This window comes from Pelodiscus sinensis, chromosome 32 (assembly GCF_049634645.1).
Source record: "Pelodiscus sinensis isolate JC-2024 chromosome 32, ASM4963464v1, whole genome shotgun sequence".
In the NCBI taxonomy this organism is placed as follows: Eukaryota; Metazoa; Chordata; order Testudines; family Trionychidae; genus Pelodiscus; species Pelodiscus sinensis.
Window position 1 is genome coordinate 12,539,315 of NC_134742.1, and position 26,092 is coordinate 12,565,406.

General features: G+C 53.7%; 1 protein-coding gene across 1 annotated transcript; it reads right to left on the reverse strand.

Annotated features, from left to right (window-relative positions):
- Positions 1 to 16: 16 nt before the first annotated feature.
- LOC102461547 (C-type lectin domain family 2 member B-like) lies at positions 17 to 20,738 on the reverse strand. Its single transcript, XM_025183792.2, has 6 exons — positions 20,582 to 20,738; positions 12,059 to 12,245; positions 6,861 to 6,977; positions 5,049 to 5,227; positions 3,228 to 3,334; positions 17 to 987 (listed from the first exon to the last, which is right to left on the reverse strand). The coding sequence occupies exons 2-6, from the start codon at positions 12,138 to 12,140 to the stop codon at positions 864 to 866; spliced, it is 609 nt and encodes a 202-aa protein (XP_025039577.2). The 5' UTR covers positions 12,141 to 12,245; positions 20,582 to 20,738; the 3' UTR covers positions 17 to 863.
- Between the last annotated feature and the right edge of the window lie 5,354 nt (positions 20,739 to 26,092).

Here is a 26,092-nt window from a genome sequence, read left to right on the forward strand (position 1 = left end):
ATAAAGACAGATTCCATTTTTGAACACACGTGTCCTTTATTTTGTACATCAAGAAGAGGGGCTAGGGAAGGGTAAGTGGAAGGAGGTGAGGGAGGAATGGGGCACGAGCCCTCGATGGGGAGGACTGGGCTGGCTCTGTGGATGCAAGCTCTCCTGCAGCCCCCCGATTGCCCCCTCTCCCCAGATGGCAGCCTGCGGCAAGTGCAGCCGGGCTGATGGCCAAGTGGTGTGATGTGCCCAGTGTGGGTACTCCGGGCAATCCAAGCCAGGACTGCTTTGCAAGTGGGGCACCCCTGAGAACTGTCTGTCCGGGGTGGGGGTCGGGTCCCTTTAAGCACAGCCCTTGGCTAGCCTGAGACAGCAGCTCCACGCTCTAAGTCCTCCTCTGATGCCCTGCCGGCACTGCTTCCGGCCAGCCTTAAGCCTGGTTCAGGGTCCACTTAATGTGGACATGCTAGTTCGAATTAGCAAAACGCTAATTCGAACTAGTTTTTAGTTTTAGATGCGTTAGTTCGAATGAGCTTCGTTCGAATTAAGTAATTCGAACTAAGTTAGTTCGAATTAGTGCTGTAGTATAGACGTACCCTAAGTTCCCTTGGCCACATGCAGAGTCAGGGTAACACTTAAATTGTGCTGGGAGGCACCAGCAACTCTGGGCTTGCAGCATCCACTACCAAAGTAAAATAACTGGGATGGGGCCTGGCGCCTGCCATTGCAAATTGAGCCCCGAGACAGCACACGTGTGTGGGACTGAGGGTGCCCTGTACGTGCCAACAACGCAGCCAGTGTAGGAGGAAAGGCAACTGACTGACATGGGATCTGCTCCTGTCAGATGTGTTCAGTCTTTTCTATTCCATCCCCTACTATTCCTTCCTCAGGTGCAGGCTGGGCTTGCTGCAGACCCACTTCTTCATAGATGAGCACTTGGAGGAGTAGACAGCAACGTCGTTCAGGTATGCACAGTTTTCGCCTTCTGTCACATGAAACCTGCAAAGGGGAGACCAGCGGGGGGCAGAGTCAGTTGGTGCTGGGCTGGGCAGAGTGGGGACGTCGGACACAGCTCAGGGGCTGACGGGATTTCCCTTTCCTGAACCAATACAAGGGGGAAGGGAATCCAGAGGGGGAGCTTTAACATGGGCCACAATGGGAGCCGAGGGAGAAAGAGGCCGGGGCTGGTGTCAGGATCTGGGGCAAACACAGGCAGCAGCGGTGGCAGGAGCTTGGCAGCCAGGGACTGAAGCCGGGGGCCAGAGCCAGTAGCTGGGTGAAGAGTCAAGGTGAGGGTGAAGCCTGACTCCGAATTTGGGCCACATTGCCATTAGAATCCAAATCAGAGCCAAGCCCCATACCAAGCAGAGCAGCTGCCTGCACACTTCTTGCTGCCCCTTCAAGGGCTTCTATAGGATCAAGGAGCCAAACAGGGACTGTGAAAACAACAGTCAGGTCACTTGAGGCAGGACTTCCTGTGCTGAGAGTAGGTCACAGGAAATATCTGGGGTACAGCATGTGACAGGCTGGGGATAGGGATTCCTTTGTGTGCCTGGGTTCGAGTCTTACTGCCTCTTACTTCAGGCCTCTTCCCGGAGGCTTTATACTGGGCTGATATTTTCACTCCCCACCTATATTTGAGGTTTTCCCTCAGCCCCATTCTTCCCTCTGATCTCACCCGGCGTGGATTACGAGTCCAAGCACATGCCTGTGAGACCGTGGGCAAATCTGCCTCTATTTCCTCTCCAACCTTGGGTCTTTCAAGCTGTTTCTCTCTCACACTCTGGGTGTGTCTAGACTACCTAGTTTTGTCGACAAAAGTGGACTTTTGTCGACAAAACTATACCTGCGTCCACACTACCGCTGAGTTCTGTCGACATAACGTCGACAGAACTCAGCAGTTTTGTTGACGCTGGTATACCTCATTTTACGAGGCATAACACCTTCTGTAGACAGAACTTTGTTGACAGAAGGTGTTATTGCCTGTAACGTTGCGTCCAGACTACGGGGTTCTGTCGACAAAGCAGCTTGCTTTGTCGACGGAACTCAATGTGTCTGGACGCTCTTTCTCGACGGAAGTTTTGTCGACAGTATCTGTCGACAAAACTTCCATCGACAAAACGCGGTAGTCTAGACATACCCTCTGTGGGTGCCCAACAGAGCCAGCCCAAGCTACTGGCTGACAGAAAGAGGTTGCGGGGGATTCGGCTGGAGTTGCTCCCCAGGAGAAAGGTGACTTGAAGGGCTATAGAGCCAGAGTAGTCTGCAGGCACTGGGAGGAGGGAATTTGGGCTAACAGCCCCAGAAGAAAGCGGGGGAGGATAAGGACAAGGCCACAGAATCTAGGAGGCAACAGGCCATGGCTGAGGAGGAGTAGAGGGTCCATGGAACTGCTGGACAGAGCTAATCCCCCAGCGCCATGTGGTGATGACTAGAGCTCCAATTACAACAGCCTAGAGAACAGCCTGTATTACATTACATTAGTCCAAGAATGGGGAACTCCAGGCCTGGGGGCAAGAAGCAGTCCTTGGCTTGCCTAGATCTGCCCCCCAAAGGCATTGGGAAGCCCCCTCTGGTGCTCCAGCCCCCTTGCTGCCCCACAGTGGCGCTGGAGAAAACAGAGCACCGGCCCTCCAGAGCAGCCCCCGAAGAAAGTGGGGGAGGATTCAGGACAAGGCCACAGGTTCCTCACCCCTGCTTTACTCTAGGTATAACCGCCACCTCTTCTAGCGGTGACTAGGCCAGCTAGAGAGTCACAAATCCACTACATCCCTGCTAACGGAGATGTAGTTTGTGCATTGACCTTAGGGTTGCCAGGTGTCTGGAATCCTACTGGACAGTCCAGTATTTGAGCCCTCCACCCGGTAAAAAAAAAATCAGACAATACCAGACATATGCAGTGTCCAGTATTCTCTGATTTTTCCGGCTGGGCACCGGATGGAAGCCTGACATGGAGAAGCCCCACCCCCGCCAGGCTTCTGCTCAATAACAGGCTCCCAGACTCAGCCCGGGTGTCCGGTATTTTCTGGGTCATCTGGCAACCCTCATTGACCTCCATATGTTCCCCGTTCGATTCCTGGCTGCCGACGCTCCTGGGCGAGTCGGGGTTACAGGTGAAAAGCCAGAACTCTGTTACTTTAATACAATGTCTGGTTGTTCTGAGCATGTTTAGCGCATATTGAGCAAATTAACTCTGGTGAACTAACATGGAGACTTCCCAGACAGAAAGCAGGACTCACAGGTTGTTGAATTCTGTCCCATTCGCCCACTTCCAGGGCTGGGCTTCGTCTTCCCTCCGCAGGCCGATCCAGTGGTAATCACGTCCCTTATGACGCATGAGGAAAACCTTTAAAAGAAGTAGGTTGTGTTAATTTGGCCTGGTTAGAAGCATTTCCAGGGGGCCCATCCCCCAAGTATGTAGCTCTGCTAAACCTCCCTCCGCAGGCCACATGGAACTGTGGAATCAGGCTCCGTGCAGAGAGCAGTTTTATAGGGAAAAGAGAGAATGGTCTGCAGAGCTCAGAGGCTGAGCTCTGCAAAGCTTTTCATACAGAAGGGACTTTTTTCCCCACATTGAAAAATGCTGATCGGTGACACTGAAACATTTGACAAATGCGACAATTTCACCAAATTGCCATTATGCAAAAAGATGCCCTAAAACTACATTGCTATAAACTGTTGCAATTTTTGGGATGTGAACATTTTGTTTCAAAATTTCTTGTGTGTGGTTTTTTTTTTAATGTTATTGATTTTGAAATGAAAAGAAAATTTCAAATGAAAAAATTGCAACAGGAGATTTTTTTTTAATAAAAGATGGCTTTAAAATGCTCAGCCTCTAAAAGAAACATTTTGTTTGACCTGGAATGACTTTCAGCTTTTTTTTATTCACTGAAAGTGTTTCATTTGCAGTCTGACCTGAAACGAGAGGTGTTTTTAATCAGTTTTTTTTACGTGGCTGATACACTCAAAACACGGTCGTTCCCCATCTCTATCTGCCCATACAAAGGTTAAGGTGTAAATCAAGTCACCATAGTCTAATTGAATCATAGAACACTAGAACCGGAAGGGACTTTGAGAGGCCATCGAGTCCAGTCCCCTTCCTTACGGCAGGACCAAGCACTTTCCAGACCAGTGGTTCGTAACCTGGGGTGCACACGAGATGCCCTTTCAGGGGGTGCGAGACATGCCAGATTTGTATGATATATCTTAGGTTTAAAGAACGGACTTACTTCAATGACTTTTAATAAGGGGTGTGAGAACATATTTTGAGAACCAAAGGGATGCAGGCTGCAGTAAGGCTAAGGTGTCTGTCCAACCTGCTCTTAAATATCTCCAGTGCTGTAGAATCCACAATCCACCTAGGCAACTTATTCCAGTGTTTCACCACCCTGACAGGCTGGAAGTGTTTCCTGATGTCCAACCTCAACCTCCCTTGCTGCAGTTTAAGCCCATTGCTTCTTGTCCTGTCCTCAGAAATCAAGGAGAACAAATTGTCTACCTCCTCTTTGTGACACCCTCTTAGATGCTTGAAAGCTGGTCTCATGTCCCCTCTCTGTCTTTTCCTTTCCACACTAAACAAGTCCAATTCTTTCAGTCTTCCCTCATAGCTCATGTTCTCCAAACCAGCATTTCTCAAACTGAGGGTCCCAAGGCCCCGGGGGGGGGGGGGGGGGGGGGGGTGTCGCGAACAACTGAGAGGGGAGTTGCAGCAAATGAGAGGGGGGTCACGGTATTACAAGTTTGAGAACCTCTGCTCTAGACCTTTCATCATTCTTGTTGCTCTTCTCTGGACCCTCCCCAATTTCTCCCCACCTTTCCTGAAATGTGCCCAGAACTGGACACAATACTCCAGCTGAGGCCTAATCAGCTCTGGAGCCCAGGACCTAGGCCTGATGAAGCTGGTCTCAGAGTGGCAGCAGAGCCGGCTCCTGGATATGCGGGACCTGGGTGCAAAGCTGGAGGGGCTGCAGCACCCTGCACCCCTACTTCCCGTGCTTGGGATACTGGACTTGCCGGCAACCAAACCAACCCCAAACATGTTATTTCCCCCAGTCTCTTACCAGGTCCTTCAGGGTATCAATCCCAGCCAGGGAGGCGCCCAGGGCAGAGCAGTGGCTCCGGCTGGAGTCCCAAGTCTCTTCGGCCTCAGAGAAATAGTAACATTTCCCTCGGTAGCCGACCCAGTCGTCGGGGCAGGTGAGCTTGACAAGAAGAGGCTCAGGAACACGAGACGCTACCACTGCAAACAAGACAGCACCGTCGGGTGAGAGATCTGCCCCTATTGGTCTCAGGGCCTGGCTCTACACAGCTGGGCAGTGGGAAACCCCCAAGTGTGAAGGCCGGCATCTTTCACACCCTCAGTGCCTGCACAAGGCAGCTTCCCGGGGGACGGGCCCTGCTGTGTCCAAGGGGAACATGTGGGAACAATCCCCTCAGAGCCAGGCCTCGCTCAGAGCTCGGGAAATGGCTTGGAGGGCAGAGGGGTTAGAAATGAAGCCTCTGAGTGGGCATCCCTGCCCTTGATTTCAGGGGTGCTCTGGGAGGGGAGTGGGACTCCTGATTCTAATCCCGGCTTTGGGATCGGAGTGGGGTCTAGTGGTTGGAGCAGGGGGCTGGATGCCTCAGGCCTTAGAGGGCAATGGGGTGTAGTGAGTTAGACAGGGGGAAGCTGGGAATCGGGACTCCTAGATTCTCTCCCAGCCTGGCTTCACATCACTTGAATCAGTGGCGGAGGGGCTCCTTCCGTGCCTCAGTTTCCCTTTCTATAAAATGGGATAATGACGCCCGCCGTTCTAAGCCTGCGATGGGGGATGTGCAGGCCCCATGCTGTAACCACTAGGGAAAGTTTTAACGGACAAAGGGGCCAGTTCACAACAGCTTCTGTAGAAGGCTGTGAGGAGCAGTGGCAGCGGGGGAAGTTTCTGCCAGACCCCAGAGGGAAAAGGCGGAAGGAGGGTGAGGTGGGGGTAGGAAGGAGCGGGGGGCGGGGGGTTGAGCTGCTTAAACACAGGGGGTCTGGGCTGGAGCCCAGAGGAGAAGAGATGGCAGGGTCCCCCCCCACAAAGGAGGGCGCACTAGGAAAACCTCCCTGAGATGGAACAGGAGGCTGGTGCCCTGTGAGGGTGCTGGGCCCTTTTGTGGGAGGGGAGATGTATAAGGGGTGAGATTTCAAATGACCCATAGCGCAGCAATGAGTCCCAGAGGGAGGCTTAGGGGGCCGGGCCATTAGACTTTGAGATGCTGCGGGGAGGGGAGGAATTGTTTTCCTGGAGGTGGGCATTGACTGGGGGACGTTAGCGTGTGGTTCTTTACATGATTCATGTAAAGCCTGGGCCGATGGGTTAATCCCAACAACTACACACACAACCCCTTGCTGCCTCTGTATCAGAGGCAGCGGGGGGGAGCCAGTGTCTCTGGGGAGCTGGTCTTTAAGCTGGCTCCCCATATGCACCAGCTCCTGCCTCCCTCCCCCCGCCACATGTAAATGTGTATCTGATGACACTTTCAGCAGAGCCATGTGTACACCATTAAATGCATTTTAACAGCCCTGGACTGGCCAGAGGTGACTTGGCTGACAGAAGCTGCCAACGGTGGCAGAACCCAGAGGCAGACACACGGACGGTCCCCCCCCCCCCCCCCCCCCCCGTTCCCGCCTCTCACCATCTCTGGCACGAGGGGGAGCTGCAGCCGGGAGCTCTCAGGATTCAGCTTTAGGGGCTGGCTCAAAAGGGGCTGATTGTCCCAGGACCCCTCCCCCCATTGCTCCTGGGCATTGCAGGATGTGGGAGCTCTAGGGCTGGGACTGTGATCCTGACAATTCCCCAGGGGGAGGGGAAACCTGGAGACCGAAGCCGGCAGGGCTGGAAACTCACCTGCCAGAGATATCACCAGGACTAGGATGATGAGGAGGAGGATACACACTGAAAGTATGACTGCAGCTGTGCCTTTAGGGGATGAGGAAGTTCTGTAAAAGATGTGGAAGGCAGGCTCTGGAAGGGAAAAGGCCGTTGTTAGTGCTGGGCTGCCCTGGGAATCCCTCTCTCTGCCTCACACAGCGCCCGGGGAGAATTGTTGGCAGGGTTTGAACTTAGGATTTCAGCTCCTGTCTCTCCTGCTTGAGCTGCAGAGCTCAGGTGTCTTAGCTCAGACTCCTGCCTGCACCTTAGCCAGCTACCAGGGGCCCCTGCGTTAGCACAGCTGTGCTTAGTAGGCTACATTGTGACACCAATTCCTCTTCTGGCTCCTGCCCCACCTGAAGCCATGGCTAGAGCAGGGGCAACAGGCTGCCAGCAGGGAATGCGTCTCCCGCTTCCCTTCCCTCTGCCGGCATCACGCTAGCGCCTGGTGAGACCAGCTATAGAGAACACACATGCTCATTTCTACTAGGGACGTCATAGCGTAAATGAAGTGAGCCTGTGTTACTGGAGCCCCCCTGCACTGTTGCCACTTTAAAGACTAACAAGATGGTTTAATAGGTGATGAACTTTCACAGGCCAGACCCACTTCCTCAGATCGTATTCACATCCCTAGTGTCTAGCCTCATGTCGTGAGTAGGGGTTGAACCTGAGACCTCTGGCTCTACAGGCATGAGCTGTTGTGGTTTGAGCTCAAGTAGACCGGCTAACATGAGAAGCAGTTGCAGACTCGTCCATCTTTGATACAGCCCTGCCCCTACAGACGCCACAGTGCATCGTCTTGGTACAACCGGTGCTCTCAGGCTGGATGAGTTAGAACAGGGGCACCCAACTTTTACAGCCTGACATCGAACGAATTTCCAAACGTCCTCCTTTGCCCTGTACTCCCTTAGCAGTGTAGCACCTTCCCCACTCCTTGCAATGCCACCAGCAGCCAGTAGGGGGTGCTCCACACCAGTAGGGAAAACATCCCTTAAGAATTCTTTTGATATCAGAATTTCTTTAGATGTCTAAGAGGCCTGGCTGGTGTATCCTTCTCTCATGCTCTGGAGGATCAGATCTGGGGTCAGGAAGGAATTTTCCCTCCATCAGTTCTCCCACTGGGACTGGTTGCAATTTCCAAATTTCTGCTGGAAAATCCTGATTTGATGCAGATGAAGCAATCTGGAAGGAACATATTGGCTTTGTTGAAATTGTCTAGGGGGAATGATCAACGTGTATCATTTTCACTCTGTTGTTTTTGGTGGAAAGTTATGAAAGCGGAACGTTTTCAGGATTATCTAGTCAAGTAATCGATTGTAAACCACGTTAATAAGGTCTGCGCTATTCAAAGCAGGTTTTTACCCCATGCTCATCATGGTATCTGAGCGGCCTTTTGTTTTCTCTGTCTCCCCCTCCCCCACGCCCGAGGGGGAAACATGTGCAGTGCCGGTGCAGCGTTGTAACAGGATGTGGCTTATTTTATTATGAATAGATCTGTTGCTCCGTGGTGTTTTATATATATTGGGCCCACGCCCCAGAGTGCTTTGAAGATAAGCTAAGAGGCCTTGAACATGATTTGAAATCCCATGAGAAGCCAGCAGAGTCCTTCTGTGGGGGAATTTCCATTTTTTCTTTCCCTGTGGGACCAAAGGGCATTTCAAAACTTCGGCATTTGCTACAGCACGGCCATTCCAAGCTCAGTGACGCTTGAGAACCACAGTTTAGAGTGACTATGGGGACTGCCCCTGCAACTAGAAAATAAACCTTCATCCTCTCCCCCCACCCACAGCCCTCTCATTTGCAGTTCAGAGATCTGCTGCTTTTTCAGCGTCACAAAACCAGTGGTTTCGTTGACTCAACGCCAGCCATTTCATCTGCCCAATCAAGTTCCGCCAGCTAGTTTTGGTAGCTTCCTCTCTGACTTTCCAGCATTACTGTTATGGGCCCGGGGCAAGCCCCGAACTATTTTGGGCAGCAGTCCAGAGACAAGCACAGCAGGCAAGCAAAGGGTATTTGGGAACGGAGATGGGAGACAGCGTGTGAGCCAGCCTCAGTGCTGCCTAACTTACAGCATCTAAATCCAGAGGGCCCATTCTAACCCGCTGCCAGAGGATACCACTCCCTGAGCTCAGAACGGCTCCCTAAGTGGGAGCAGAGATGTTGTAGAAACATCCATGGTGCTCCAGGCCCTTGTGGACCACCGCGGCTGCTTCACAGACATCTATGTGGGGTGGTCGGGCAGGGCACATGACGCCCGCATCCTCTGAAACTCCAGCCCATTTCACAGTCTGGAGGTGGGCACTGTCTTCCCCCAGTGGGAATTGACTGTTGGACATCCGCATGTATCTGTGTATTGTAAGGGACATGGCCTTCCCCCTCATGCTGCGGCTGATGCAGCCGTACACCGGACGCATGGATTCTGAACGATTCAACCAGCACCTGAACCGGGCCCACAACCAGATGGCAAGCGCCTTCGGACGGCTCAAGGGGATAGTCCATTGTCTGCTCAGCCATCTCGAAATGGAACATTGTGGAGGTCATGGCAGCATGTTGCGTGCTGCACAACGAAGTGGAGCAGAAGTGGGAGGTCTTCCTCCCAGCATGGATGGAAGCCGAGGGGCGGGCACTTGAGCAGCCCTGTATAGCCGCCAGCCGGCAGGCGCACCACGATGGAGTGCGCATTCAGGAGGCCTTCAAAGAGATGTTCTCCCAGGCCCCACACTAGGGTTGCTTCTGTCTGGTGTCCGCATCTCCCTCCCATCCTCAGTCCTTCCCTCCCCCCATTCCCTCTCCTCCCAATCAACACAACTGTTTTTTTGTAAACAAACCAAAAACTGTATTATTTACCTGGGGACAGAGGGTGGGAAGCAAGAGGACACTCTCAATTGGGAGGGGGAGGAGGAAGGGGCTCTCCACTGGGAGAGGGAGCTCCTGCCAGTGCCTCCGCAGATGCTGAGGCCTTGGCGCTCTTCAGGCCAGCATGCAGCTCAAACTGCCTGAGTGACACACACCCCTGGGCACCCGCCTCCCCTGCCCGTGCGAGGGAGAAGCGCGATACTCACCGGCGGATCCGTCGCCAGCCTCAGACGAGGCCCGGGAGGCGTCCCGGCTGCTGGGCACTGGCTCGAGGTGCGGGGTGACGGTGGTGCTGCAGTCTTCTCCCTTGTCTTCGGAGCCACTGGTCAGGTCACCCTCGTCCTCCAGGCCAGGTCCACCGCCGGTGAGGGCCCTTGTATCACCGTGTCGCCCAGAATGGCATGCAGCCCGTCATAGTGGGGGCAGGTGTCGGTTCCTGCTCCTCCCGCCCTCAGTGGCCCTGACATAGACCAGGTGCAACTCTTTGACCTTGGCCCAGACCTGTGCAAGGATCCGGGCGGGATCCGGGCTGGGTCATGTGGGCGAAGATGTCGGCATTTCGGCACCGGGCACGGGGGTCATGGAGGGCTTCCTCCTGCACCCACACGTCCAGGAGGGCCTCCGCCCCAGTCCCGGACCAGCAAGGGGCACACCACTTTGTGCCCCTCCGTGGTTGCTGGGAGGCCTGGGGTGGCTGCTGGGAGGAGGGTGCAGGTTCTCAGGGTGCCTCTGGAGCAGACATGTGGGCTCCTGGGTGCAGCAGGGCAGAGCCGGATGGCGGCGTCTGCAGGGTGCCTATGCCTTTAAGGGAAGGGAGGGTCTAGCAAGCAGGAAGTAGCGAGCTGTGAGTGCAGGTATGGAGCATCCAAGCGGCCACCTGCGTTTTTTCCTGGGAGGCCAGTTCTTGCATAAAAGCTCTTGGCTGCCTGTCCTCACCGTCCTCTTGTGCAAGAAGGCGTCTTCCTCGTACGGAGCATCAGAGCTCTTGTGCAAGAAGGCTTCTTCCTCGTACGGAGCATCAGAGCTCTTGTGCAAGAAGGCTTCTTCCTTGTACGGAGCATCAGAGCTCTTGTGCAAGAAGGCTTCTTCTTCCAACGCTGTCCTGTCAATTTACTTGCACAAGAACGCGTGTGCCGTGTAGACGGCCCGCAAGCTTTTGCGCCAGAACAGTCATTCTGATGCTAAACGCCTGTAGTGTGGACGAAGCCTGAATGTCTCCCGATGTGCCAACATCCTGTTTTGAAGTGTGGCTAGATCCATCAATGGCTATTAAATAGGATGGTGTCCCTCCCTTCTGTCAGAGGCTGGGAATGGGCGAGAGGGGAGGGATCACTTGAGGATTTCCTGTGCTGTTCACTCCCTCTGGGGCACTTGGCGTTGGCCACTGCCAGCAGACAGGTTACTGGGCTGGATGGACCTTTGGTCTGACCCAGTCTGGCCGCTCTTACGTTCTTATGACATCAGAAGTGGACACTGAATCCAGTGATGCTTTCATCAGTGATGTACACACAGAGGTGACGCCACCTCTCCACTTCATTCTCTACACTCCAGTGTCGTTGTAGGAGCACCTTTCCGTTGGGTCCCAGCTCTGGCCCCAAAGTCTTTTCTAGGTCTGTTCTTTCCATGGCACTCGTGAGCAGCTCTGCACTTTGCAACGACACCCCTTCGGGCAGATCTTGTTTCCCACCCTAAGCAGAGACGCTGTCTAGAAGACGCCCTTCCCCTGGTCTTCGGGCCCACATTTCTAGACGGTGGAAAGGTTGCACGAGCCAAAACCCAAGGCATGCTCCTGTGTGGCACCCACAGACATCCCCGAGGGCAAGAACCAGTCGGGCAGCCCTGGGCTCCAGTTACTCAGCTGGCCCCACCCACTGTGCAGTTGCACACACGTGAGGTTGGGGGTGTACACAATCGTTGCCCAGACAGGTTTCAGGGTGTGTGCCAGCTGGTTTTAAAGCTCAACGAACTTGGCCCTCAGCTTTACTCCTATCACCCTGCCTGGGAGGGGGCTTGATCTCCCACGTTTTAAGTATCTTCACCTATGTCCCACCATCTGATCCCAAGAGGTACCACTGATCTCAGTGGTATTGCAGCAACACTGGGAGGTTGCACGTAAATTGGGTGTGAATGCAGCGGATCCTGTGGTGGTGACCAAGACCCTCGCTCCACAACAGAATTTCTGCGGCTAACTTCCATGGATCTGGGCCCAAACACTTTTTCTCTCCCCTTCCCTCCCTCTTTGGAAAGTCTGGTTCCCTCACTGTGACTCAGTGACGCACCCCAACTACTCCCCGGGGCATTTGTACTCAGGTTCTTACTTGACTTTGCTCCTTTCTCCACGTCTCCTGGGACTGGAAGCAGATTATCCGGCTTGTCTGTCTTCTGCTCGCCTTTCCCCATATTTTCCCAGGCTCTCTGGGACCCTTTGGCACTGGGTGCTGCTTTATTCCACACTGGAGGCCCAGTCAGCCAGCCAAAGGGTCCCAGAGATTGCAGCCTGAAGTTCTGTAACAAAAAACCAAAAGTTTTTACTTCTGCAAAAAGGTTGTTTCTGGTGACCTCTCTTCAACCCCATCACATTGGTCTCTTTTGGCAACTGCTTGCATCCTGCCGGACCCCCAGATGGCAAGCCCTCCGGAGTAAATGTAACCACCACCAGTAGAATTTGAACCCGGGGCCTCTGGAACTTAGTGTAGGAACCTTTCCAGCTTGAGATAAAAGCCAGCTGCTTCTCAGCCTCGGTTGTAGAGCCACTTATCACTCGCTGTAAGGGGTATAAGTGCATCTCCACGGGACAATGACCCACACTAGGGCTATGTCTACACTGGCGGGTTCTTGCGCAGGAACGGCCGTTCTTCCCCAGAGCATCCACACTGTCCACCCACTCTTGTGCAACAAGAGTTACAGTAAAGCATGGGAAGAGTGGGCTTCCTGTGCAAGAGCTACGCTCTTTCTAACAAGTGTAAGCCTTCTTACCCAAGAGGGCAGTGTGGACCATTGGAGCTTTCTTGCGCAAGAGCGCGTCTACACTGCCATGGGTGCTCTTGCGCAAAAGCACATGGCCATGTGGACGTGTTCTTGTGCAAGAGTTCTTGCACAGGAATTCTTGCACAAGATGTTCTTGTGCAAGAACCTGCCAGTGTGGACACAGCCTAGGTGTGTGTGGTTACATAGACTATCAGCATCATGACTGGCAGGTACAGCACGTAGCACAATCGGGACCTAGACCTTGATTGGACTTCCTGGACTTTGCCATAACATGAACCAGTAATGATCATTGAAGACAAAGCTGGACAATATGCAGCCCAGGAGCCGGATGTGGCCTGTTGACAGGCTGCATTTGGCAGACTTCTAATTACATCCTGCTGCCTGTGCCATTGAATTTCCAAGGGGTGGCTCAGGCAGCAGGATCCTATTTAAATGACTTACAGCTCCTAGCTGCAGTGCTACATTCTCAGTGGCCAGTTCTGCGAGACCTTTAAATCATGTCAGTAGTTCCGGGCGGCCGCTAGGCAACACCATAGCAACTGGGTTGGGAGTCACTAGCCTTTTGCTGTATTTTCAATTCTAAGCCTCAGGCCCCAGACAACTCTGTATGGGAGGCTGTCTGTCACAGTGTCTGTGCAGCGCCCGGCACAACAGGGCCTGATCTCAGCTGGGGCAGGGTCTGTCTCTCGCTGTGTCTGTGCAGCGCCCGGCATGACAGGGCCTGATCTCAGCTGGGGCAGGGACTGTCTCTCGCTGTGTCTGTGCAGCGCCCGGCACAACGGGGCTCTGATCTCAGCTGGGACAGGGACTGTCTCTCGCTGTGTCTGTGCAGCGCCCGGCACAACGGGGCCCTGATCCCAGCTGGGGTAGGGTCTGTCTCTCGCTATGTCTGTGCAGCGCCCGGCACAACGGGGCCCTGATCTCAGCTGGGGCAGGGACTGTCTCTCGCTGTGTCTGTGCAGCGCCCGGCATGACAGGGCCTGATCTCAGCTGGGGCAGGGACTGTCTCTCGCTGTGTTTGTACGACGGGGCTCTGGTCTAAGAGGGATAGCATAGCAATCCCACTTCTCATTATTTGATATTGTATCTAGTATTTATTATTACGTCCCCTTAGGTCTTTATTTTTAAAAAACAGACTTTCTTTAGCAGCTCCTTGGTCACATTTTGGAGAAACGCACTAAAATATTAACACCTTGTGAATTTTAGTAGATCAGAATGTACTTGAGAAAGGAAGGCAAGATAATGACCCCATATTACAGGTGGGGAAACTGAGGCATGGAACCTGAAAATGACTTACTCAAGGTCACCCCGCAGACTAGGGACAGAGATTGAGGCATATAGGCCAGTATCCACCAGGTCAACCTGTCTCGTCAGCTGCCAAGAGTTAGCTTTAGGACCTGTCTACTCTGGAAAAAGCCAGTGGCTTTAACAACCAGGTTTTGATGCAAAGCAGACAGGTCTGCATGGGGTAGGTTTGCCCACACCAGGGCTAAATCAGACTTGTCTGGTCTGGTTTGGCAAGGAGCTTTCTCTGCCGTGCCGGGGTAATTCAACGGCGTTCCTGGAACAGCTACTGCCACAGGTATTAACAACGCCCATAGAGGGTTGCTGCCAAAAAACACAATGTCACTGGTGCCATAGAAACAGCAGGGACTAAACAATGCTCCCAGCTCTTATTATGCCCGCCCTCCTGGTGGGATGAACCGTGGGGCACAGCGAAGCTGTTTCAAAGGGACTCAGCGCCCACAAGAGTAACCAAGAGCAGAAATGAAATGCCCCCCGTTTTGCTTTTTTCAGACAGGCTCAGCAGCAGCCCCTCATACCAGGCTGCAGAGAGACGCTGCCAGGGGAGGCACAATGCAAGGGGCGGGGAGAGGGGCAACTCCAGGCAAAGGCCTAGGAGCTGTGGGGCCTGGCCCGGCCCATGGGAACGTGGAGCCCAGAGCAGGAGGGAAAGGGTGTAGAAGTCAGAGAAAGGCATTAGGTGGGAGAGGGTGAAAGCAAGGCTGAGAGGATCCTGTGGGAGGCAGGAGCCCATCAGCATGCAAATTATATGCAGTGAGACCCCCTCTCTCCACTCCCTCGCCATGTATAGCATGGGTCTGAGGTAATTTTGGAAGAGCGTGTGGCCAAAGGCTGGTCGGCACTAGAGATGCAGGACTGGGCTACAGAATCCTAGCACTCGAAAATGGGAAGGGACCTCAAGAGGCCATTCAGTCCCGTCCCTGGCCCTCACGGCAGGATCCAGCACCATCTCAACCAAAGGTTCCCAACCTTCCTCATATTGCGGACCAGCAAACTCATCCACCAACTTTTGGCAACATTTTATTGCATATTTTGTTATTTAAGAACATAAGAGCGGCCACACTGGGTCAGACCAAAGGTCGATCCAGCCCAGTAGCCTGTCTGCCCACAGTGGCCAATGCCAGGTGCCCCAGAGGGAGGGATCACAACAAGTAATGCTCATGTGATAACTCCCCTTTCTCCCACTTCCAGAGAAACAGAGGCTAGAGACACCATTCCTACCCACTCTGGCTAATAGCCATTGATAGACCTAACCTCCATGAATCTATCTAGCTCTTTTTTGAACCCTGTTAAAGTTCTAGCCTTTGCCGCATCCTCTAGCAAGGAGTTCCACAGGTTGACTGTGCGCTAAATGAAGAAAAACTTCTTTTTGTTTGTTTTAAACCTTCCATTTGGTGACCCCTAGTTCTTACTTTGTGGGAATAAGTAAATAACTTTTTCTTATTCACTTTTTCCATACCAGTCATGATTTTATAGATCTCTGTCCTCTCCCTCCTTAGTCTCCTCTTTTCTAAGATGAAAAGTCCAAGTCTTTTTCATTTTTCTTCATATGGGACCCATTCCAAACCCTAATAATTTTTGTTGCCCTCTTCTGAACCTTTTCCAATGCCAATATATCTTTTTTGAGATGAGGTGACCACATCTATACGCAGTATTCGTGTGAATGAATAATGAATATGCAAATATGCAAATGAAAGTTTGCCTATCCACCTGCCCCCAAACCAGCCCCTTGATCCCCAGTGCCTAACAGCCTTTGACCCCATCCCTATGCCCGGTGCCCTTTGACCCCAGCAGGAAACTCTCCAACAGACTTACCCAGCCTCCAGACTTTTCTTTTCACAAAAGCCATATGGAGTGTGCTGGGGGGGGGTGTGTGGTGGGGAGAGGGGAGCAGAAAGGCGGGGAGCAAGTCTCCTGCTCCACCTCCTCAACCCCAGTGCTGGGCAAAATCAGCCCTCATGCCTGTTCCAGGATCTGCCATGGCGCAGCAGTTGGGAACTACTGACCTAGACTATCCCTGACAAGTGTGTGTCCAACCTGCTCTTACATATCTCCAGTGACGGAGATTCCGCAACCTCCCTCGGCAATTTATTCCTATGTTTCACCACCTTGACAAGCAGGAAGTTTTTCCTAATGTCCAACCTAAACCTCCCTTGCTGCTTTTAAGCCCATTGCTGCTTGTCGGGTCCTCAGAGGCCGAGGAGGACAATTTTTCTCCCTCCTTCTCCTTGTGACACCCTTTTAGACACTTGAAAACTGCTATCACTTCCCCTCTCAGTCTTCTCTTTCCCAAACTAAACAAGCCCAATTCTTTCAGGCTTCCCTCATTGCTCATGTTCTCTAGACCTTTCCTCATTTATGTTGCTCTTCTCTGGACTGGCCACTCATGGGAACAGGACCTAACAGCCTTGTGAATTCGCTTCAAAACAGAGTCACTTAGGGCTCAATAGTTGCTTTTCTTAATCTCACTACATCACTACTGTTAGTGGCTTAATACTGCCAGAAGGTGACACAGCTACTGAAAAGTAATGCACCAAAAAGCACACGCAGAACAATGCATTTGGAAATGCTCACACCCCTTCAATCTGGGGGGAGTCCCATTTCGGTCACCTTGTACCCAGCCACTGTGGACGTGGTTCCAACTAGGGGGATCCAGGGCACCCTCCGAGGTATAGGTCCCTGGTGAGACTCAGTGGACAAGGAACTTCCTACACTAGTTATACTACATGCATCTGACGAAGTGGGTCTTTGCCAACACTTCAGTTAGTCTATAAGGTGCCATAGGACTCCTCGCCGCTTTTAGTTATACTACAGTTATTTACCGGATGTGCATGTATCTGGCTCAACACCTTTCTTATGAGGTCAGATTTCTTTACTGCTCAATAGTTTCCCAGCTCAAGGCATGGCTTAAAGCTAAGAAAGCCCAGCTGCGGTTTGGGCTTGCAGAGTCCCAGGCTATGCTAAGTTGGGTACAGCAGGGATGGAAACTTCCATCCAAGCCCTGCTAAGCTGCAGGACCCACATATGACTTTCATATGACATGGACCATCTCCAGTTTCTCTGCATCTTTCCTGAAATGTAGGGCCCAGAACGGGACACAAGACTCCAGCCTGTTCCTTCATATCCACACTTCATATCCATCCATGTTTTATGGCACCTCCATCCATCCATCCTTGCACGACCCCCCAAGTACAAGCAGAGGGAAGCATCGGATGTTCTGGTGGTTATAGCATCAGGGCAAACCACCCTTCGCACGCTGCCGCCCCACAGGGCCAGAGCCATCGCAGAGCGGGCCTGTAAAATTACCCAGAATGCAGCATGCCAGGAATTCCGGGAGTCGGACAGAGCTAAAAAACCAAAAGGGCTGTACTAGACTCATATTCTCTAGATCAGGGGTGGGCAGACCATCTGGCCACGACCCTCAGGCCCAGAGCAGCCCCATGCCATGTTAAGCAGCTGTCTGCTGTCTCAGGCTCTCTGCTCTGGGGGAAGAGAGGGGCTTTGTGTGCTTCCCCCAGCCCAACCGCTCAGCTCCTATTGGCTGGAAACAACTAGACAGTTGGACCTGAGAGATCGGGCTGGGGGCAGCCCATGAAGCCTCCTGCCCCTCACCCCTGTGCATTCAGAGCAGAGGGCCACATGGAGGGAGCAGCTAGTCGTTTTAAGTGTTCTGGGGCTGCAGCAGGCGGGGGGGGGCTGCTTTGGGGTGCTGCAGGGCTGCTGGCCAGGAGACACCTAGTTTAGTGCCTCCCAGCCACAGCCTGGCACCCTACACCAGGGGTCTCCAACCTTTTTAAGCAGGAGATCCCTTTTTGAATTGAAGTGCAACCTAAGATCTACCTCAAAAATAAATCCCCTTGCCCCGCCTCCTTTGTGCCCCTTCTCTGAGGCCCTGCCCCTGCTCACTCCATGCTCCCTGCCTTCCCCACCTACCCTCCCTTTCATCAGGCAGGGACTGCAGGTTGGAGTGCAGGCTCTGGTCTTGGATCAAGGGATCTGGAGTCTGAGGGGGGGCTCTGAGCTGCTCTTGGGGCAGGCAGTCGGGGTGCTGGAGGGGGTTCTAGGTGCAGGCTCCGGGGGCGTGTTTGGATGCAGGGTTGCTCAGGGCTACGGCAGGTGCTTGGGGTGCAGGAAAGGCTTTGTGACTGGGGTAGGGTTTCAGGATGTGGGCTCCGACTGAGCACTGCTCATCTCAGGTGGCTCCTGGGTGGGGGTGCAGTGGGGCTAAGGCAGGCTCACCCCTGCACCACTCCCTAAAGCAGCCAGCAAACTCCCTCCCAAGTCCTGTTGTGCCCCCTCTCTTCCCCGTGGAGATGGGATACAAAGTGGGAGAAGGGGGCACCTTGACATCCGTACCCTCCTCTCCCTCCTCTGCCTTGCACGGCAAGCAGAAGGCTCTTGGGGATGGGAGGAGGCAGTTCAAATGCAAAGGGCAGGAGATGAGCCGCAATAGGGGGACAGGCAGCTGCTGTCAAAACACTGGATGCTAGCTTCTTGGTCAAACCAGTCAGGGTCGCCTGTCAGGGGCTCCAAGATCTACCAGTAGAACCCGATCTACATCCTCTCTCCCCACAACTACCTGCCCTAGCTCACCGCCTAAACCCTCTGCACCCCCGCCTCCCTCAGGTCACAACACCCACCCAGACCCTCTACCTCTCTCCCAGACCAGAATCCTTTCCTGCACCCATATCCCCTCCTAGACTGCATCCCATTCCCCTGCCCCATGTCACACCCAAACTCCTTCTCACACCCCCCAACCTCTCCTGCACCCTAATCCCCTACCCTGAGCCCTCTTCTGCACCCAACCTCCGTCTCAGACCCCGTACTCCTTCCCTAGAAATGTCTGGTCCTTGCCCAAAACTTGGGATACGCCCCCATCATTAATTATTACCCACCCCTGCTCTAGATCATCAGAGAGGAGCGTAACATACGTTCATCAGCAGGTGACAGACATATCAACCCTTTGACCCCTTTGGATTCAGCCTGCGATCTCTGCCCCAAGGAGGCACCAGTAACTCGTGCTCTTATCTGGGCTGACTACAGCCACATTTGCCAAATTTGGTTGTGCAATTGGCTTGTTTTAGTTCCTCTTGCAGAGGGCCGGGGAGTGAACGAAGCCTCCTGGCGTCAAATAAGAAGGAAGTGGAGCTGTGGGCCATATTGCATGGGGGATTTCAACTCCCTGTGGGGGCAGCTGTGTTTTTTTGTTCTCTGTCTGTACAGCGCCTGGCACAAAGAGGGTCTGCCCCAGGTTTGTGGCTCCTGGCACGGCCGCGATATAAAGAATTCATAATAAGGATGGAACTGAGAGAGCTGAGTTAGTGGCAGTGGAAAAAGGAGGCTTTGAAGGGTCTAGAAGGGGTGTGGGACTGACACTCGAGGGCCAAATCTGGCCCCCGGCTTGCTTGGATCTGGCCCCTGAGGTTCAGGGCTGCCCCCCTGCCTCCCCAGGATCAAGGAGCTGGAGCTGATGCTCCAGGCCTGCAGTCCCTTCCTAGCCAGTCCCCACACTCTCCTCCGCTCCTGCCTGGCCCTCCCACCCCAAGTCCACTCCTGAACCCACCCATCCAGCCCCCATACCCCAAACCTGCTTTCCAGCAGCCTCCTTCCACACACCGAACCCCTCATTTTTGGTCCCCCTCCAGAGTGTAGGGGGGCCCATAGAATCTACTAGCCTGCCTCCCCCCAGGCTCTGATGTGCGAGGAGAATGTGGGACATGTCTTTCTCCTCAGGGTTTTTGGGATGTTTGGTTGTTTTTTGCTTCTCTGTGGCCTCCCACCCACCCCCCAAAAACAAGTTCCCCACCCTAAAGTGGCGCAAAATGTCAGACGGGAAACTGAACGTTGCACACGAACCCAAGATTAAACATCAACAGAAACTAAACTCAAGCCCGTACAACCAATGAGAGTCCAGATTCCCCTGCGTCTGCTCCCAGGACTCTTCCTCCGACTAGCCTTTGTGCCTCCCAGCCAGCAAACAATGACAACTCAGCGCTTGCTTTCTTCCTGCTCTGTGACCCTGGCTGAATTTCAGAGCCAGGCTAAGGGCAGGGAGAGAGGGGGACTTTCCTCACTGCAGAGATTTGAAATACAAGAAGACACACACTAATCCAGAGCTTCAGAGGGGGAGCTGAATTAGTCTGTCACTGGAAAAACTTAAAAAACCAGCAAATCCTCCGACCGCACCTTAGAACTAACAAAACACAGAGCTGGCTTCATGTGCATTCGTTGGCACCACCCTCAACTAACCCAGGGTTGAATCAAGAGGCTCCCACCACCCACTGGTCCCACCCACCCCTCTTGCTCCAGGGGTCTCTCCACCAGCCTGCCCCGCTCCTTTGGCCCTGGGTTACAGACAGCCCCTCTTCCACTATTTGATGTGAGGAAGTGGGTCTGGCCCACGAAAGCTCATCATCTAATAAACCATCTTGTTAATCTTTAAAGTGCTACATTGTCCTGCATTTTGCTTCGGCTACCCCAGACTAACACGGCTACATTTCTATCCCTCTTCTTGAGGCTGCTGCCACCCGCCAGGTTCCCTCGCTTACCAGAATTTCTTCTGACTGGAGAATGAGCAGCTTCCTGCTTGCAGTTGCATTTCTCAGAAATCAGGCTCAGCCTACCACTGTGACCCAACCCCTATGGGAAGTTCAATGCCAGAGTCTGTTTCATGCTGATTATAATCTAGCTGGGCTGCACGCCAGTCCCCTGGGGACTGTTTCCGTGTGTCTGGTTATTTGCATGCAGGAAGGACCCTCGGCCACGGTTTAGACCCCAACCACTCTGGCCCCGGCATGCCCAGCTCTGGAGCCGGTCCCTGCTTTGGAAGCCGCTCTTAGTGCATTTAAAAAAAATTGTTTTTATAGGACCTGAACCCGACTGCGCAGCAGGGGGTCTCTCACAGCCCTGCATCGCAACTTCCTTCTGACAGCAAAACATTGCTCCATCTGTCACTGGGCAGATTTGAACCTCCAGAGTTTAGCGGAGGAGCCTCTACAGCAGGGATGGGCAATAATTTTTTTCTGGGAGCCACTTCAGAAATTTTTAAGTTTTGGACACACACCCCTGCCATGCTAGGAATTGCATGTTATTTATTAGGTGTATTACGGTAGTGTCTAGCAGCCCCAGTTTTGGCCCATGGACCTCCCCGTGCTAGGTGCTGTCTGTTATTTATTAGATATATTACGGTAGCGTCTAGCAGCCCCAATTTTGGACCATGGACCTCCCCGTGCTAGGTACTGTATTTTATTTATTAGGTGTATTATGGTAGTGTCTAACAGCCCCAGTTTTGGCCCATGGACCTCCTCATACTAGACGTTGTACGTTGTTTATTAGGTGTAATACGGTAGTGGACAGTAGCCCCAGTTTTGGACCTGGAACTCCTCCCCGCACGCTAAGAGCTATACTTTATTTCTTATGTGTTCAGTAATTACTCATTTAACATGTTCCCGCTTAACACATTTTCGCAATAGCACGATTTTTTTTTAGGGAATGTTTTTTGAATAACATGACTGTCCCCGAAATACAGCCTCTTCCCGACTTACGAACCAGTTACGGACCAAGCAATTGGTCCGTAACTCGGTTTGTTCATAAGTCGGATCCCATAGAGTTGCACATGACTGCGCTGTTCGGAAGCGCGGATCACGTTCATAACTCGGGATCCGCCATTTACAACAGCTTCGGTCATAAATGCGAACGGTCGTAAGTTGACCGTTCGCAACTCGGGGACTGGCTGTTACACAAAAATAATCAAGTGGCAGACTACTTCGCGCGGCGGTATAAGTTGGTGAAAACAGTGGTAATACGCATGAGGGGATGAATACACGTGGTCACAGCGCTCCTCTGCTCACTCACGTGTTTATCTTGTGTTACTTGTGTTGCTAGTTATCTTGTATTGCTAGATATCTAATACTGACGTCGACAACCCAGCACCCACAAAAAACTGACTTTGCCATCACCACCTGATACACAAACTTCATCTTTTCCATTATTTTTAATGGGAAAATTGACCCCACATAGCATGTTTTCGCTTAGCAGGAACATTTTCAGAAACGCATCTATAGTGTTAAATGAGGAATTACTGTATTATGGTAGCGGCGAGCTTATGCTCCTACACTTCAGTTAGTCTATAAGGTGCCACAGGACTCCTCGCTGCTTTTGCAGATTCAGACTAACACGGCTACCCCTCTGATACTTGTATTATGGTAGTGTATAGAAGCCCCAGTCTTGGACCATGAACCTCCCTGTGCTAGGTGCTGTACGTTATTTATTAGGTGTATTACAGGAGTGTCTACTAGCCTCAGTTTTGAACCAGGAATTCCCTCATGCTAGGTGCTATACGTTATTAATTAGGTGTGTTACGGTTGTGGCTAGCAGGCCCAGTCTTGGGCCACGGACTTCCCTGCGCTAGGTGCTGTACAAATAACTCTTTTGCTTTAAAGTATCTCACGATTTTTAAATGTGTCCTGTGATTTTTCTCTGTGGGAGAGGGGAGCGTTGGGGAGCTTATGACCAGCAGAGTGTTCAGGGGAAAACCCTAAATAGTTCAACGGCTGGTTTGTAATGTTGGCTATTATAAGGGTATGCCTGTAAAAAATCAAAATGGAGGAACTGTCATCCATTTTGTAAAACAAAATGGAAGACAAGCCGCCTGCCCGGAATCTGATTTTCCCGCCTTTGGCAGAAAACAGGTAAACAGGTTCCAGTTCAAACTGGATTTACCTCAGGAGGACATCACACAGGGTCTCCCGAGCAGGGGCGGATGCTACGGGGTCTCCCGAGCAGGGGCAGAATCTGTGGGGTCCCCCTAACAGGGGCGGATGCTATGAGGTCTGACTCTATGGGGTCTCCTGTGCAGGGGCAGACTTTGCAGGGTCTCCCTAGCAGTGGTGGATGCTGCGGGGTCTCCCTAGCAGGGGCAGACTTTGTGGGGTCTCCCTAGCAGAGGTGGATGCTGCGGGGTCTCCCTAGCAGGGGCAGAATCTGTGGGGTCTCCTGAGCAGGGGAAGATGCTATGGGGTCTCTGCAGCGTGTGAGGGGAGGGGGCTGCTCAGAAAGAAAAGGGTTGAAAACCCCGTCCCTGGGCACAGGGGGTATCTCCTCCCCTCAGGGGGACAGGCTCCCCGCCAGCCCACACAGCACAGGAAGGGGGAGTCATGTCCCAATCTGCAATCCCTTTGCTCTGCACGCCTTGGAAAAAGGCCAGGCTGGCAGCAGTGACCGGATGGGAGGGGACACAGGGCTGGAGACACGTGATTTCTGGGAAAGGGCTCCAGATGGATTTCGTTGTGGGAGGTGCAGCCTGAGGCCAGGGAGGGACTAAGCGAGGCGTCTGAGCTGGCTGGTGCAGAGGGGACGAGCAGGCAATACCAGGCCTCCTGTATTCTCCTCCCATGTAAACACACTGTGGAGGGATGTGGAGTTTTAACAGCTCCCCCGCTGAACTGGCCTTGAGTACAAGGTGAACCCAGAGAGCACATTATTGGGGACGCACGGAAGTACCTTGCGTGGCTTGGGGGGAGGTCTAGGTTGGATATTAGGAAAAACGATTTCCCTAGGCGGGTGGGGAAGCACGGGGATGGGTTCCCTAGGGCGGGGGTGGACTCTCCACCCGTAGAGGTTTTTCAGTCCCGGCTGGACAAAGCCCTGGCTGGGATAACTGAGTTGGGGTTGGTCCTGCTTTGGGCAGGGGTTGGACTCGATGACTCCTGAGGTCGCTGCCAGCCCTAGGGCTCTAGGACAAGCCATACCAACGCTGCCACTGTGGGACAGACCAACCCCCCTGAGCCGCCTAGGGTGGGTCTGTGCCGGCTGCTGTCTTATCCCCGGTCCATGCCTCATGCCCGGACCACCCCGATCTGGCAGCAGCTTTCTCCATAGCTCAGCCCGTTCTTCTCCCGGCTGCTCTGCGTCAGCTCCTGGGTGATAGTTGCACTCGGATGCCAGAAAGTTTGAGGCAATTTCTGTGTCTCACGCCCCCTTGGGTTTGTGGCACTGTAGAGGCTCTGTCTACACATGGGGCTTCCTGAGAAGTGCTCAGGCCTGGCCCGGCCCTGCTTCCCACCCAAGCGGCTCAAATTGTGTGTGAGGCCTGAGCCTGGACCAGCAAGTCCCCAGGTGCCTGCCTCTATGGGCTCAGCCTGGTGCGGACTGCTAGGCTCTGCCATGGGTCTCTGGCTGCCTGTGACCCATGGGGTTGCCGTGGCAACGAGCCATCTTTCTGCCACTCACTGCAGGTTGAACCTGCCTGGTCCCTCGGGACCTGACGATTTCCGGATGAGGGATCTTGCCAGACCGGGGGGGGTCATTTCTGTCCCCCTGCCCTCTTCCCCCCCCCACCTCTCTCTGTGCCCTATCCACCCAGCAGGCTTCCTGGCTCCCCCTGTAGCATCACAGACACCCCCTGTTGCACCGAGCTCCCCCCCCCCAGCAACAAATCGGGGTTCTCTAATCCTGGCACATCCGTGGTTTATAGAGATGTGACCTGGACCACCCTGGCCCCCGGAATACCTGGCCTTCTCCACCTCGCACCACAGTGCCTACAGCGAGGGGCTGGGGTGGGGGGCTGGCAGGCATCTGCCACTGTGCTGACCTCCTGGGGGGAAGGGATCAGACACTCTCCGACCTGAACCCAAGCTGAGGGATCATTTGACTAAGGAGCCTGAGAGGAAACGGTGTGTAATATGAGTGATGAGCATGTGAGGGTGTCATCGGAACAAGGGCCAGGACTGAGGGGCGGGATGCGGGAGAAAATCTCCAAACAATTAGGTGATCTGTCACCCTGGGCCGCCTTCTCCCCAGGGACAGCCATGGAAACCCTATGACTGCAATGGCTTAATTGGGACCGGGCAAAACCCTGGAGAATCGGCTACAGGGAACGTTCTTGCATTGCTTGGAGAGTGACAAGGCAGGATCAAACCCAGGTTCTTGTCTGGCTGATTTCTAACGTCTGCACTCAGCTTCCTCGTTCTGTGGCCAGCTGCAGATCCGGCGAGTTCTGGGGAACAGCTCCAAGCTGCCCCGCTCAAAAAGCAATTTCCTTCCTCATCTCTTTGCAAAGCTGAAAAAGAAAATAGAATTCAGTTTTGCATTTTGATGCACATTGTAGGGCTTTACTGTCCATGGCCCTGATCTCAGCTGGGGCAGGGACTGTCTCTCGCTGTGTCTGTGCAGCGCCCGGTACAACGGGGCCCTGATCTCAGCCGGGGCAGGGACTGTCTCTCGCTGTGTCTGTGCAGCGCCCGGCACAACGGGGCCCTGATCCCAGCTGGGGCAGGGACTGTCTCTCGCTGTGTCTGTGCAGCGCCCGGTACAACGGGGCCCTGATCCCAGCTGGGGCAGGGTCTGTCTCTCGCTGTGTCTGTGCAGCGCCTGGCACAACAGGGCCTGATCTCAGCTGGGGCAGGGTCTGTCTCTCGCTGTGTCTGTGCAGCGCCCGGCACAACGGGGCCCTGATCTCAGCTGGGGCAGGGACTGTCTCTCGCTGTGTCTGTGCAGCGCCCGGCACAACGGGGCTCTGATCTCAGCTGGGACAGGGACTGTCTCTCGCTGTGTCTGTGCAGCGCCCGGCACAACGGGGCCCTGATCCCAGCTGGGGCAGGGTCTGTCTCTCGCTGTGTCTGTGCAGCACCCGGCCCAACAGGGCCTGATCTCAGCTGGGGCAGGGTCTGTCTCTCGCTGTGTCTGTGCAGCGCCCGGCACAACGGGGCCCTGATCCCAGCTGGGGCAGGGACTGTCTCTCACTGTGTCTGTGCAGCACCCGGCACGACGGGCCCTGATCTCAGCTGGGGCAGGGTCTGTCTCTCGCTGTGTCTGTGCAGCGCCCGGCACAACGGGGCCCTGATCTCAGCTGGGGCAGGGACTGTCTCTTGCTGTGTCTGTGCAGCGCCTGGCACAACGGGGCCCTGATCCCAGCTGGGGCAGGGACTGTCTCTCACTGTGTCTGTGCACCTGGCGGTCACCCGGTGGTCCCATGACAGAGCTGACAATAGAGCCCAAGTCTCCAGAACCAAAAGGCTCGGCAGAGGCATGCATGTAGTCGGCAGAGGCATGCATGTAGT

Bases quoted from the DNA above. Each gene is read 5' to 3' on its own strand.
- LOC102461547 (XM_025183792.2), bottom strand. From the start codon at position 12,140: ATGGGGAAAGGCGAGCAGAAGACAGACAAGCCGGATAATCTGCTTCCA. The intron at 5,228-6,860 runs GTGAGTTTCCAG...TCTTGTTTGCAG, and splicing joins CCTGGTGATATCTCTGGCAG to TGGTAGCGTCTCGTGTTCCT. The intron at 3,335-5,048 runs GTAAGAGACTGG...CTTCTTTTAAAG, and splicing joins TTGATACCCTGAAGGACCTG to GTTTTCCTCATGCGTCATAA.